Source organism: Ambystoma mexicanum, chromosome 6q (genome assembly GCF_040938575.1).
Source record: "Ambystoma mexicanum isolate Mex_15411 chromosome 6q, UKY_AmexF1_1, whole genome shotgun sequence".
Taxonomy (NCBI): Eukaryota; Metazoa; Chordata; class Amphibia; order Caudata; family Ambystomatidae; genus Ambystoma; species Ambystoma mexicanum.
In genome coordinates, this window is record NC_090937.1 from 1,303,290,179 (window position 1) to 1,303,304,245 (window position 14,067).

The window sequence follows — 14,067 nt, forward strand, 5'->3', positions numbered from 1 at the left end:
CAACTCCCTGGACGGCGTCAGATAGGATTTGTCGAAGTTCATGGCGAATCCCATCCTTTGCAACAGGCCCATGATCGCCATGAGAGACTCCCACGTCCCTTCTGGTGACAGACCCTTTACCAACCAATCGTCCAGGTAGGGGTAAAGATGATGGCCTTCCCTGCAGAGAAAGGCAGCCACCGGAGCCAGGCACTTTGTTAATGTCCTGGGAGATGGCTTCAGGCCAAACGGGAGGACAAGGAACTGGTATCGATCCTACCCGGCCACAAAACACAGGAACTTGCAGTGTTTTTGCCTCATCGGGATGTGAAAGTAGGCTTCTTCTAGATCCAACGACGCCAGGCACTCTCCCGGGTGCTCCGAGCGGATGACATCCTGAAGTGTGAGCATCTTGAACTTCAGGCGTTGCAGATTCTGGTTTAGTGGCCGAAGATCTAGAATAGGCCTCCACTTGCCATTGGGCTTTTTTACGACAAAATACCGGGAGTATATCCCCTGGCCCTGTTCTGAGACAGGAACTGGTTCTATTGCCCCTTTCACTAGCATTAGGTACCACCTCATGCCGCAAGAATGGAAGATGCAGTTGCGCCATGTATACGGGCGGAATGGGGACTGGAGGATGCCGAAACTGAGTGGCTGAGAAGTACTGTATCCAGCACACAGCGGTCTGACGTGATAAGTTTCCACTCGTCAAAGTGAATCGCCACCCTGCCCTCCAGCAGACTGCCCATATAACAGTCATTGTTGAGACTTTGATTGCCTCCCTTTAGCAGCCGAGGCGTGTGTACCCTACTTACGCTGTGCTTGAAAATCTCTGCTATTTTGAGCCGACTGGAACGAGCGCCTGTAGCCTTGTGATGAATAGCTGGCGCACCCGTAACCTCTGTCGGAGGCGGCAAACCGGGCACTACCAGAGGCTCCACGAAATGCCCAAAACCATTAAAAGAAACGGCCACTCTGCAAGGAACCTAAACACTTTGCAGACTCAGTATCCTCCTTCATCCTCACAGGGCATATTGACGACCTTATGCTGAACTTCTGGGTGAAAATCTGTGCTACTTAGCCAAGCCTGCTGTCAGAGTACAACACCATTATTGATTTGCTTAAAACCCGACTCCGCCAGGTCCACTGCAATGTTGATGCTGTGGTTGGAGGCCTCCTCCCCCTCACGAACCAGCAGCATTGCCTCCTTGAGGTGTTGCTCCGGGAGATGATCAAGTATCGGGGCCAGCCTGTGCCACATCTCCCTGTGATACCTGGCCATAATAGCCAAGGAATTTGCAGCTTTCACTGTGGTAGCCCCCACAGTCATGACCTTCTTCCCAAACGCGTCCTGCTTTCTGGCTTTACTGTCTGGGGGTGTAACTCATTTGTGTCGGCTTCCAGCCTTACGGCTAGCCGCCGCTGAAAGCACTGACTCGGGCGTGGGCTGCGACACGAGACATTTGGGGGTAGACTCAGGAGCCTTGAACTTCTTTTCCAGACGCCCCTTCACTGAAGGTTGAGAAAAAGGGTGGTGCATCATGCGCAGACCCTCCTGCCACACATGGTCCAGAATCAGAACCGAGAAGACAGCCTTTCATCGCTTTCCCATATGGTCGAAGAGAAAACAGTCTTTTCGTTCTTCTTCAGGAGCCAGGCCAAACTCCTGACACACTTTCGCCATCATGGCGTGGAACGCCCCAAAATCATCTGGTGGAGACGGTTGAGCCGGGCTACTAGGCTGTTCCACTTCAGGATCCATATCCCATGCATCGTCCCTCATTGGTGAGGAAGACACCGCCAACAGGGTATCATGCATGGCACTCTTCTGATCCGAATCTGGCAACTCGCCTTCTTCAGGATGACTTCGGGGACAGTCCAATCCAACCGGCAATGGCAATGGCAACTGCACCGGAGGCGACTTCCTTTGGGCCTCACCAGTGGCACCTCTCCCCACCTCAGACATTGGCAACTCTGTCAGTTGCTTCTTAGCGGGGGTTGCGCCAACACAGCCCGTCGGTGCGCAGAGGCCTTTCCTGCCGTCACCGAAGACTGGCTTTCCCGGGCCGAAACCACCCCTGAAGCCGGGTAAGTGCCCTCGTTCAGCCAACAGATGAGCCGGCAGTTGCATTCCTTCAAAGTCTTCTGCGAAAACCCTTGGCATATCTCACAGACATCCGCCGAATGATGGGGGTACAGGCAGTAGAGACAATCCGTATGGCTATCCCCTTCGAAGACCTTTAGGCTGCAGGTAGCACACGGCCTAAACAGCAATTTTTTTTTGTTGGCCCACAGATGAAACTGGCTGGATACGAAAAAGCATGTACAAAACACAAAGAGCAACATGAGGTGATCCCAACAGTTTGGAGACGGTTGAAATCTGAAGGAAAGCCACGGGGCAGGGCTATTTATATCAGACGTCCTATTGGTGTAGCCTGCATCACCCAAAAAAATGTTGATAGGACACTAAAGTGTCGAAGTTTTCCATAGGAAAACACAAAGTTAAAGTTATCGATGTTTCCCAGCCTGACGACGGGAAATATTCACAGCATGTGAATCCATGAAAAATCCAATGCTGGAGAAGCCATGTATCCTGCTGAGGGATTCAGCTACTAAGTTGTTTGCACCAGTTACATTCCTTGGACCAAGGTCTACTTCCACTGCATTTATGGTTTGCTGGACAGATCCGTCATCTGGCACCTCCCAGTTTCCTGACGTAGAACACAGTTAGTGGTATCCAGAAATAGTGGTACTGTGTTTCCGTGCAGCTGTGGCAAGGACGATGGAACTCCCAAAACAATGCCATGAATTGGAGTACATTGATGGCATTTTTTTTTTTCTGACCAGAGTCACTTTGCCCTGGAGATGTCCAGTGTGAGTTTCCCAACTGCTCATGGAATCGTCCAATGCCACTGTAACCCCACAAAAGGAACTGTGAAAGTACAGAGTTCTTGAGGTTAGCTGTGTTTTGCCACCAAAGAAGGGCTTTGCTACAAGCACCAGTTAGCCTGATCATATCGTCCCAATGTCCAGTCCCTTGATTCCAACAAGCATGCAGAAACCACTGCAGGGGTCAAAAATAAAACCTGCAGTTTTGGATCAATGATATGCAGGACGATAGCATGCCCAAGAGGGATTTGATTGCTCATACAGAGGCAACGGGTCACTGAAGAAGAGTTTGCATAATGGCAGAGATAGTACACAGCCCTGACTTCAGAAGGGGATGTTGAGGTAGCAGTATTTGAGACCACTCCCAGTAACACCATATGTTGGTACAGAGTAGTGGATCATTTCTCGTAATTTATTGACAAGACTAATGTTGCCAGCACTTCTCTCCAGCTGCTTCACGACTGAAGCCTTGGCCGAGGGTGGAAGCCCAAACTAACCTATTATCCAGCTATGGATAGACGTGGATTCCTGCTCTGCTGAGGGGTGGTGCAGCAGATATAAGGTATTCTGTGATAATCCTTGGGGCCAACTGGAAGACGAATGGGAGGACTTTGAATTAAAAGTGGAGTCCTGCAGATTGTGTGGCAAGTGTCTATCCATGATTAGATAGGCACTGCCAGTTTGAATGGTGCAGATCCTTACCGTTTAGTGGACCGTGGCAAGTTTCCAGTCCAAATCTTGGCTAAAAGGAGATATCCTGGAGCCATACGACAGACCATCCTTGGAGCCAAGACCCCTACGAAGTGCAGCCCACTAACAACCCAAGGATGACCTTTATTGATGAGCAGCAATTCCCCCACTCAAGTTCCGGTGGAGCACGGATCCTCTGACTTTATCTCAAGGAGGAGCTAGTCTGTGGTTCGACCCCTAAACCACTACGAACAAACCCGGACCCCCATTTTAGGATTCGTGTCTGCTGAGCCCTGGGAATGGTCCGGTGGACTGACCAGCTCTCCCCTGGGCTACTTCGCTGCAATAGGCGCTGTTCGGAGTACATCCATGAACCTATGAGAACATTCAGCTTGTGCTACAAGATGCATTCTCCTAGAATTCCAGCGCTCTAGTTTCAACGTAGGCTGTGCTGAGCCGCCTCCTTTGCCTACCATTCGAAAATGACCTGTCCCTGCCTGATCATTGTGACTACCGCTGCAACCAGTCTTCGTCGCTTCCTGGTGGTGGTCTTCCTTTTCTCGCAAGGGTGTGCAGCTGCACAGTGCCTGGCACCGTAATACAGGTACAATAAATGACCAAAACTAAATCTGGTGCCTGAAAACAACACCTACACTCATGACTCCTAGGCCTCTGTAAGGGAGGCATGGTATAAACCAGAAAGGCAGACAAGTGATCACAGTTCAAGGGTGTTTATTGAACTTCAAGGGGGCTGGAAAAACATGTCTAATCCTAAATCTAAGGATGCGAGCAAGCTACCATCATCAAAATAAAGATAACGTAGTCCTAGCAGTGTCTTTATCAAAATAAAAGGGCCTATATTAAAAAAAAACTATTGCCAATCCCTGCTGCTAAGCAATACACAGTGCAGGAAAGGATGTAGATAACAAAAAGTGTCATGAAAAAAATATGTCAGGATGACTGGATAGTTGATTTCTCTTCCGCATGTTTTCACCATGGAACAAGGTGGCATACTTGGGCTTGTAACACACTTCAATTCGGCTAAGCACAAGTGCACGGTTCCAGTTCATATATCATCTCTCCGCAAGCAAAAGTCTCTTTCTCAATCCTGGAAGACTTCTCCCTTGCAAGACAAAAGTTCAAAGATAGTTCAAAGGTCCTTTCCTCAGGGGTTTACCTTTTAAACAACAATAGTATTTTACTTCCTCTTTGAGTCCCCCTCCATCGGGCTCAGACTATTTCTTTCACGGTTCACTGCAAACCAAAGACTTTCGATTAAGCAAAGGATTGGACTTGAACCCTTGCAGGACCACTTCAATTCTCTTCCTCATACATCATACATCATAGTCACATTTCATAAGTTCTGTTAGCGGGATACAATCAGGCAGAGAACTTTCGAATGGGCACAAACGCTGTGCCAGACCACTCTGCTACTTAGTATTGTGCGTTCACTTCTCAAAGTTCAGAAAACAATTATCGGCTTTCCCTTTTCATCAAACGCCTTTTGACACTTTGTTGCCGCCCGTAACCTTACGCAGCCCGGTTTCACACAGTTGCCTTCAACTCACCAGTTGTTTACAAGGTTTGGCTTGTGGCTTTGATCATGGAGACAAGGGAGATAATATGGCGCCTGCACTTCTCACCCAACTCGACTAGTCAGGCAGGAGAGACCCTGGTATCTCGGACACTCATTACAGGATTCTCTGGTCTCACTTCTCCGCCTCAAACATGCTGCTTCTGAGTTTTCAACAGCCCAGCGATTACTTGTCAAACGGCTCAAGGGCATCACCCTCCTTGGTTTCGTTCTGCGACTTTCCGTCTGGCTTCCTCGATTCAGCTGTGATCTGGAATAGGCTGCTCCTTCATGTGCTCGGTCTCGTTCCTTGCTCGAAGTGTGTTCCTGTGCTCTGCCTTTTATCTAGGTGGGGAAGGTAAAGGGGATTTAGGTGCGAGTTATTCCAGGTAATTGCCCGATTCTGCCTGACCACAGTCCTGGGACATGTTAGAGTCTGTCTTTCACCCAGTGTGTAAAGGGAATGTATATGTGTTCGTGCAGGAAAGGGGGAGTTACAAAGCTCATGTAATTGATCGGGAAATAGGGAGTAAACGTTTTAAAGGGGTGGGAAAGATAACCCAGTCTCGCCATTAGGTGCCCCACATCCCAAGGATCCCCCATCCAGGTGATCCTCCCGCACTGGTCCACCCCCGGGGTCTGGATCCAATAGCGATGTCAGTGCCCCGGCCACCTGGATGGCATATCCCAGAGGACTGGTAAGTGAGACATCTTCTGGTTTCTCACACCTCCCACGACCGGACCAAGCATAGAGCGAGATGTCCCCCAACAGAATCCAAAGTCTCTGCAGTGGTCTCTGGAGAAATCAGAGTAAATGGGGTAAGTTATTGTATTGTATTGTATTGTATTTTATTTTATATAGCGCCGGTAGCCCGTGGGCATCAGGGCGCTTGCACTTACAATACAGCAACAACAAGACAGACATAAAGTAACAAACACTGCGGCCTATTAAGGACCCCGAAACATTGCTTTCCCCAGGCTCTTCATCTGAAGAGGTATGTCTTCAGGTGCTTCCTGAAGGTAAGGTGGTTTACCTCTGACCTCAGCACTTCGGGCAGGCTGTTCCATAATTTGGGGGCCATCACCACGAATGATCTGCCCAAGCCAGATTTCAGCTTGAAGTTAGGGACTGACAGCAGACATTTACCCTCCGAGCGTAGACTTCTCCTCGGTATGTAGGGCACTAGGCTCTTTTTCAAATATACCGGCGCTGAGCCGTAGAAGCACTTGTGCACCAAGCAGAGGGCCTTGAACTTGATACGCTCTTCAACCCTGAGCCAGTGTAATGATAGTCTATCTGCTGTGGTGTGATCTTTCTTCTTTAAGTTCTTGACAAGCCTGACCGCATTATTCTGGATCACTTGGCAGCTAGATAAGTCCTTAGAAGAGGCCCCCAACAACAGAGCGTTACCATAATCAAGCCGTGATAGAATAATGGCTCTCGCTATCGTGGCCATATTACCTTCATTAAGAAACGGCTTGATAGCTTTCATTAATCTCAGGTAATACGCTGTGTTCTTTTGCAGGTAGCTGGTCTGGGCATGGGAGTCGACCGCAGAGTTGACCATCATACCCAGTGTTTTCACTGTAGGAGCCACCTGAATGGTGGCATTTTTGATTAGAAAAGAATTGTACTCAGGCCCCAAATTTGCCAGCTGGCGGCTGGAGCCGAACATCATCAATTCGGTTTTTGAGTCATTTAGGCACATCCAGTTTGCCTGCATCCAGTCGTCTATTGTCATGTAAATCCTGGCGATCAGTTCACTGTCCATAGCGTGGTGTCTGCCCCCCAATTCCAATATGAGTTGGGTATCGTCCGCGTAATTCGTGAACGACACACCTGCTTCCCCCAATAAGCTACACAAAGTGAGCATGTATATATTAAATAGCATGGGAGATAAACTAGCACCCTGGGGAACTCCAAAAAGGATGTCACAGGGATCAGAAAAACTGTTACCCCAGTGGACTCTAGCTTGGCGGTTAGATAGAAATGACAAAAGCCAGTCCAGGGCTCCTTCAGAGCACCCCACGTTTTCTCTAAGTGCCTTGATGAGTAGATGATGGTCCACTAGATCGAAAGCGGCACTTAGATCAAGGAGCATTAACAACCCTAACTTGTTCTTATCGAGCAAACTCAGCATCCGAGTCTGCAGGTCCAGCATGGCTGTCTCAGTACTGTGAGACGCCCTGAAGCCTGACTGTTGCTGGTGCAGGAAGGTTGACTGAAGGTTCACTGGTTGAAAAGGACGCCTTTGCAGCAGTGTACCTAGTAAACTTGGTGTGCTGATTGTGATTGCCTTCAATGTGTTATCAAACTTTTTAACCAAAAAGGTCCTCACCATTGAACCAAAAACACACTTATTGGACTCCAAGAGGGGCATTTCTCTGTGAATTTCCCCGATACGTCCATCACACAAAAGAAATCACAGGTTCTTAACAATTTTACTCACCATTGAATGACATGTCAATAACATTTGCCTGGACGTCGGGTCAAAAGCTAGATTTTAACCACCAAAGCGGCAGCGAACTGCACCGTTGCCTATCTGTCAGAAACCTGTGTCAGGAATCTCGATGGTTACAGAGCTAGCATGGTCATAAGTGGATTCTCCTGTCTTAAGTAGTGCAAAAGCCTCCTGCTTCTTATCTTCAGGAAGAAAGTCCAAGAATGGGCCAATTTTAAACCAGAGTTCCCCCTCAAATCTAGCTAGGTTGGCTAGTAAATTTGCTGCCTTAGTGGTGGTCACAGGAATGGAGGAGATGAAGAGCTTGCCAAAAGCATCAATCGGTCTTCCTTCCTTGTCCAGAGGGATGGCATGGGATGGAGGATTAGCAGATTTCTTTCTTGCGGACGCTGAGAACACAGAGTCTGGGTTTGGTGCATCCATAAACATTTCGCGGAAGTGTCAGGTGTACTGCATTTTTTGACAAATGGTTCCTTCTTTGCTGGGGCAATGAAAGGATTCATCATGGCCACCAGGCTATGTTCTCAAAAGTCATCTTCAACGGGAATAGACATTTCTGTGACCTCTCGCTGGTGGTTTAGGAAGCCTTCTTTCCATTGCTCTGTAGGAAAGGGATCAAAACATTGATGGCATGTAAAGCTCAGATTTTGTTTGAGGGTGAATCCTGTATCAGAATTTCTTCAGGTTTCACCCTTGATGGATGATAGGAATCCTAGTTTGGAGTTCGGACACCAAAGTCTGTAAGGTGCTTTCCGTGCCTTTAACAATATTGGAGGGGATGCGATGGTTGTGCCCCTAGTAGTAGTTCATCGCAGAAGATGCACTCTTAGCCTTTAAAATCATGGTCAGTGGTGTGCTCTAGGTATTCTAGAGGTACATCAGAATGAGCAAAATTTGGCTGTAGTGTAAAAATAGGTTGTTTGGTCTCCTTAGAGACGAAAGATGTTCCGAGGTTTCTGTATGCGGATGCATCAATGGGGGTTGAATAGCCAAAAAAAATGAATAGTGGTCGACAAACAGGTTGTCTGCGGGATCATGCCAGAAGCTGTGAATTCATTGTCAATGCGATGGAGCGGAGGCTTTGGTGTCGTTACCATGGATGAAGTAGTTGTCAACGGTGTTGTGGACAGCTCGTGAATGTGCTTCGTGGACAAAGGCATCAGCAAAGACTTAATCCTCGAAAACATAGCTGTGGATGGGCCTGTGGTCGTTCACTAAGTCGTGGAATAATCTTTTGTCAACAAAGCTGAAGGTATTAGGCAGGATTACCAGTCATGCAAGACTTGTCAAGGCCCATATGGGCTTTGGTGAATCATCCCTCTTTACCTTTTTCTTTGGTTCCCTCCTCATGGGATCTTCTCTTCAAGAGGTGGCTCTGGTCGGTTGTCTGGTAGGACATAGTGAAATGGAGCTCCTCACCGAAGCAGAGTCTGAGGCAAAAGTGCCTTCATCAAGCCAGACAAGTAGACGTCTGTTCCGAGCCTTTAAACATTTATTTGAAAAAGACTGACAAATTGAACAAGAGTCATAATTGTGGTCAGGGTACATTCTTTGGGGTGGTCCTCAACATAGATTCCTTAGTCTACACATAGAGCAGGTTTTAAAAAGTATGTTTTGCTTCAGCCATGGGGGTTGGGGGATTGAGGAATGAGAGTTTAAACCTCAACAGGCTCTACCATGAGGAAACAGTTACCTTGTGCTCCCCCCAAGGGGAGTATCTAAAGAGTGCAATGCTCCCAGACCCACCCATAACAAAGTACTTATCTGTAGCTTCAGAAAGATAGAAAAGATGTAGATACATTTTCATAAATCTATTGAGTAAAGGGAGAACTGTAGAGAGGACCCCCAACTCTGAACGTGCAGTAAAGAATCTAAGATGATCTCCAGGAGAGGAGTTACGGGAAGCACTGTAGATTACCCAAAATGAGTCCAACAGTACACTAACGGGAGTGCAGTTTCTTGCATTTCCATTGAAATCGCTTTATTATTATTGAGGATATCAAGCCTGACAATGGGAAATATTCGCAGTATGTGAATCTATGAAAGATACAATGCTGGAGAACCAATATAGCCCACAGCCATCCTTTAAGCTTCCCATTAAAAACATACCTGGCATGGTCATAGCATATCTTCAAACATATTTCAGTGTCAGTTGATGTAAAAGTATAAGATCTCAGTTCACGTTCAGACAGAGAACACCATTTTCGCTTAGCTTGAAGATAACAGAATGCTCATGTGCAGGTAGCTGTGAAATGAGAGCTTATCATACATCTATGGCGGTCTTGGCGTATCACACACAAATGAAAGTACAAATTGTTTCCCACTACCTCATGAAGGTGATTCCATAGCCACGTTGAATTCGTAAAAACGCCTGTTGCAGCTGATCCCAATGCCACATCCATGGCACCTAGAAAACAGGGTGAAGGAAGCAGGCGCCAAGGCTTAACAAAGTGGAAACAATTGTAGCAGTCACAGCCAATGGAGCTCACACTATAATTTTAAAAGGCAACAGACATTCAAGGTTGTAAATGTTTTATGCACAAAACGTACAATACATGCAATATGAAGAGCAATAGGTCCTACACTGTTCAATTACCATCACGTATAATGTGTTAAAACCCTGCTTTTCAAATGTTCAATATAATAGTGTTATTTTGAAACAATCATTCCCAGTTTATATACATTTCAGGAGTCTGTTAGGCCCGGAATGGACATCAAATACTTAGATACATCACAACCTAGGGAATGTGGTAACATTACTATAAACTTCCAATTCCCAGATAGAGTTGGGCCCGCAATACTTAAAATCATAAGCTCAGTGATGAGCCGCAAGCTACAGGAGATTTTTGGTGCTTGATATTCCATTGCGGAAACCTAGCAATGGCTTGTCAGTCCCAGGACTTTCCTCACACGGTCTGCCATCTACTACTACAACTAGCACAGACAGAAAAAGGATAACTAAGCATCAGGACGAATAAATGATGTTCTGTAGACTGTCGCAGGTGGGAGTGCAGTGAGGTGTATACTATGTAAGACATGTCATTTTACAGTAGTGTGATGAACTCATTTGTGTTTTCGCCATTTGAAATATCACTCTTCCCAATACATGCAATTCGGCACTTTTTTCTGTCATGATGCCTACCGCCGGGCATCTGGATCGAGTCCATCAGCCCCGGGAGCAGGCATCGAGATACTCTTTAAAACACCGACAGCCCCGGCTGGGGGCTGTTTGGATCAGTCTTGGCGCCCTAGGCGCCAGGCTTATCATAGAAATCAGTGGCGCCAGGCTCATAGACTTTACTTACCTTATGCAGACCATGCTGCAAATGAGTCCAAGCCAACGTGAGGCCTGGATGGGACTATTTTATTACAGGGACTATTTTTTACTCAGGTGTGGTTCTGGGGAACTTCTTACCTGGGACTACTTTGCAGGCTATTTAAAGCACGCCCGAACAGCAGCTCATGCTTCGTGTTATTCTGCATCCAGCAGCGTAACCCTCACCGTGTCTGCAAGTCAGCATCCAGTCTTCTGCCACGCCCGCCTCGAATCTGGAGCTCCTAGACAAAAGGAAAAGAAAGGAAAAGAGGTTAGATCACAGACATTATTTGATTCCTTACCTGATTCCGGACCAGCACATCTCCGAGCCTGGAAAGGACATTATTTCAGCACGCGTCGCTTCGACAGCAGCAGCGCCGCGTTATACTCACCAGTCCACCGCATCTTTCAACTCGGCGCTGCCTCCATCATTTTCTTCGTCGAAACCCAGCACCTGCGGGGGAAAACGAAAGGAATAACAAGGTGAGCCGAGAAAACCGACAAAGACAATCTCTTTGCCACCATAAGCTTACCTGCTTTACCACCGGCGGTATTATCCTTTAATTCGCCGCATCTTTCTATGCCGCACCTATAAAGGGAGAGAAAACATCAAGTTAAACTCATGCAACTTTTACCGGACAGTGTTTGGTAATACAGACTCTTACCTGAACGCCATCAGCTGCCTCCAGGCAATATTCTTTTGGACCCAGCTGCAATCTAACGAGGGAATGGAACAAGAGTGAACATCAGACATATTGAACTCTTTGAACTTTATAGACACTGGAGTCAATATTCCTCCTGAACTCCTCCAGTACTTTCAAACCAGTGAAGTAACTGGTATCTACGCGCCCCTGCTTGCCATGCAGGATGGAGAGCTCATCATTTAAAAACATAAGGTGAGGTTACCAAGAGGGGATATCGGAGGTGATTAGTGGGAAGAACGAGAACAGTTGGGGGGGCCATCACTAAAGTCCACGTATGGCTAAATCCCTTTCTCCACTTGCAGGAGAATACTTCTACGAGTCCAGCAGACAAGATTAGGCGGGCCAGTCCAGACTGTCATCTCTTCACTACACATCACGTTGGTAGAGACCGCAGCTGTCTGGGTCCGATCGACGCCCCTGTGGGAACCAGGTGAGCGTAACATTTTCTCTGTGTTGCCCTCAAAAGCTCAATTTTGTGGCATGACTCTACACACTGACATGCCTGTACATTACTCTCTTGCTGTACTTCTAGGCGCCTGTGTGAGATCCCTTAAACCTTTGTTAAGGGCAATGACGAGCGAACTGTAACCCAACTCAAATCTCTGCTGATCCCATATCAAATGATACGAATTACAGATGGAGTGAGCTACTGTGCTCAGCAAGGTCTTGTTAGAAATCACAGCCTGTGACCAGAGTTATCCTGGATGGATGAAGGTGGTTGGGGTACGTTTTCTTGCATGTAGGTAAAACATGTCTGCAGTACTGTACTGTAGATGCCATAATTATCCACTTAATTCCAAACTGAAGGGCTTACACAGCTCTGAACAAGGCAGAGCTAATGTCTGGCATCAACAGGTTTTCACCTGAAGTACTCACACAAGACATTTGCTGCAATCGCCGATATTAAAAAGATTCTACCAGTGGTCGTGGAAAGGAAGAGGGCCATGATGAACATGTGTGTGCATATTGGGTGCACTTTAATGCATGTTCTTATTATGTGTGAGGTAAATAAAATAAACAAATGTGATCCTATTTCGTAGAGTGTGATTTAGGCAGCATAATCCATTGAAAAGTATCCTGGTGCATTGGGTCAGCATGGAGGTGCCGAGCCTTTTGCAGCTCAAAGTGTCCTTGTTAGATGGCTTGAAAATTTTGGCATAACTAGCAAATGAGACGTGGGGCTACCCCCTACTTGGCACTCTGTCAAGTATGAACAGGTGGAAAAAAAAAGAGGAGGGCAACTTCAGTTCAACAGCACTTTTGTAGAAGCTGGTGCAGTGGATTAAGGCGAGGTGGGTTAATCTGTGAAAAACAGCACAGACTAAATGAAAACGATGAATAAGTAACAAACACTAAGCCAGTGGTCTTCAAACTTTTTTGGCCTGGGCCCCCCTGAGCAAAGTGTGGCCATGTGGGGACTCCCAAATATGCCAAATGGGCAATAAGTCCAAATGGCTATGAAATATCACGTGCCGTCACCGCACCCTGCTCCCAGTACAGTCCCTAGGTACCCCACCTGGTCCCATTGCAGTCTCTCGACTCCCTCATCCCACTCCTAGCCCAGTCCCTGGGCTCTGCCCACCACACCACAGACCCTGGGCTCTCCCCACCCTGCTCCCACCAAAGTCCCTGGGCTCTTTCGACCCTGCTCCCACCACTATTCCATAGTTCCCCCTATCCTGCTCCCACCACAGTCTCTGGGCTCCCCCGACACCGCTTCCAGCAGTCGCGGCTGGTACATTTTTTCAATGGAGGGGCATAACTATTTTCCCCAAATATGCCATTGAGACAGAGTAGCAAGGGAGCCTGAACCAATCAAGAGGGGGTTTAGGGAGGTTGTCACCCGCAAATCTTTTAAAATAATGGGATAAAAAGTTTCATTTTAGAGCACACCTTCTTAAAAACTTGGTTAAAAAGCCAAACAGTTTGCAATTGGCGCTGGGGGGACTAGGGGATAGGCATGGTATTAATTTTACTGCCCATCTACGATATCTATGCTATCTCTGTAGCGTCATCTTTATTCCCCTGTTTCATGCTCTCTCAGTATCCCTTCTTGCAACCGGACTATTAGCAGACTTCAGCGTTGTCGTATCAGCATTGTTATGCGGGCAGCCTGCCCACCTGACTTTTTTTCGCGGTCACGTAACCACCGGGTATTGGCTTCCCATTTCCTCAGCTTCTCTGGATCTGCACCTGTCGGCTCTCCAGCATTTGCATCTCGCGCTCGGAGCAGGTCTGAACGTTGCAGGCACTGCAGATCTCTCTAGCTCCACCTCCTTCAAGTGTTAACTTCTAGGGGGCCTTCCCTGCCTGCGTATGCGTTCCTCTCGCTCACCTTCGTTCGGCTTGTACTCCTCCTCCTTCAAACGCCTCGTCGCAGTTATTTGGAGGTTTTCCTTTAAAGGGATAGATTCTCATTATTTTTCATAATGGTACAAGTTAGCTTTCTCT

General features: G+C 47.4%; 1 protein-coding gene across 1 annotated transcript in view; it reads right to left on the bottom strand.

Moving 5' to 3' along the window:
- The window catches only part of LAP3 (leucine aminopeptidase 3), a 518,160-nt gene that overhangs the window by 65,979 nt on the left and 438,114 nt on the right, over positions 1 to 14,067 (bottom strand). Inside the window, exon 11 of the mRNA XM_069631910.1 lies at positions 9,924 to 10,003. Within this exon, the coding sequence (XP_069488011.1) occupies positions 9,924 to 10,003 (80 nt within the window). The remainder of the gene's footprint in view (positions 1 to 9,923; positions 10,004 to 14,067) is intronic.